This window comes from Crocuta crocuta, unplaced genomic scaffold (assembly GCF_008692635.1).
Source record: "Crocuta crocuta isolate KB4526 unplaced genomic scaffold, BGI_CrCroc_1.0 scaffold528, whole genome shotgun sequence".
In the NCBI taxonomy this organism is placed as follows: Eukaryota; Metazoa; Chordata; class Mammalia; order Carnivora; family Hyaenidae; genus Crocuta; species Crocuta crocuta.
The window spans coordinates 348,218-349,318 of NW_027530010.1; the positions used below are offsets into that span (position 1 = coordinate 348,218).

Here is a 1,101-nt window from a genome sequence, read left to right on the forward strand (position 1 = left end):
CGGCCAGGCCCCGCCCACCCCCCACCTCGCCCGCGCCCGCCCGGCCCCCAGGCTCTGAAGCTCTGCCCTCCTGTAGGTGGAAAGGGGAGAACGTGTCCACGACCGAGGTCGCGGAGGCCTTGGAGTCCCTGGATTTTCTGCAGGAGGTGAACGTCTATGGAGTCACTGTGCCAGGTACCGGAACGCGGGGGGCGGGGGGCGGCCAGCCCGCCACCCTGCCTGGCATTACCTGGGCACAGGGAACGCGAAGCCTGAGGGCGACTCACGGCGACGGCCGTTCCCCCAACGCCGCCAGGGCACGAAGGCCGGGCTGGGATGGCGGCCCTCGTTCTGCGTCCCCCCCACTCCCTGGACCTTGCGCAGCTCTACTGCCACGTTTCTGAGAACCTGCCGCCTTACGCGTGGCCTCGCTTCCTAAGGCTCCAGGTAACCGGCCGCTTCTGCTCCAGCCTCCAGGCCCTGCACCCGCGGCGGTCGCGGCCCCAAGCCGCACGCGGGCTCTCGTGCAACACGGCCCCTGAGGGAGAGAACAGCTCCTTCCCGCACGCGCACCGTGGCCCCTCCTTCGTGCCCCCTGCGGGCTGTGCTCCTCTTCCCTGTCACCCCCCACCCCAAACTCTGACCTCATCCCCCGTCTCCCTGGACCCACCCCTTGACGGAATTCAGGCCAAGTTCCTCCCCCTTCAGTTCCTTCTGACCCCCTCCCAGGAGTCCCTGGCCACCACGGAAACCTTCAAGCAGCAGAAGGTTCGGATGACAAAGGAGGGTTTTGACCCGAGTGCGCTGCCTGACCCCCTCTACGTTCTGGACCGGGCTGGGGGCGCCTACCTGCCCCTCACACCTGCCCGCTACAGTGCCCTCCTGGCTGGGGACCTTCGCATCTGAGAGCCCGCCCTCCCTGCCGAGGTGCCCGAGGGAGCGACTTTGTGGGGTGGGGGCGTCGTAGGCGCGCGGGGTTCCCCCGGGTCTTTTTTTATACCAGGTTTGTAATCCTTGTTTTGTAATAAATGGCGCCAGGGCCAACCTCTGATCTGTGGCGTCCGTCTTCCCTGTCGGTGGAACTGCTTTTCGCCCTGACGGTTTCCCCTGGCACCGAGCGCG

At 67.1% G+C, this 1,101-nt stretch overlaps 1 protein-coding gene across 1 annotated transcript in view; it reads left to right on the forward strand.

Moving 5' to 3' along the window:
* The window catches only part of SLC27A3 (solute carrier family 27 member 3), a 3,396-nt gene extending 2,368 nt beyond the window's left edge, over window positions 1-1,028 (forward strand). The window contains exons 7-9 of the mRNA XM_077764104.1: window positions 77-174; window positions 296-426; window positions 709-1,028. Coding sequence (XP_077620230.1) covers window positions 77-174; window positions 296-426; window positions 709-885 — 406 coding nt within the window. The 3' untranslated portion in view covers window positions 886-1,028. The remainder of the gene's footprint in view (window positions 1-76; window positions 175-295; window positions 427-708) is intronic.
* Window positions 1,029-1,101: the final 73 nt, after the last annotated feature.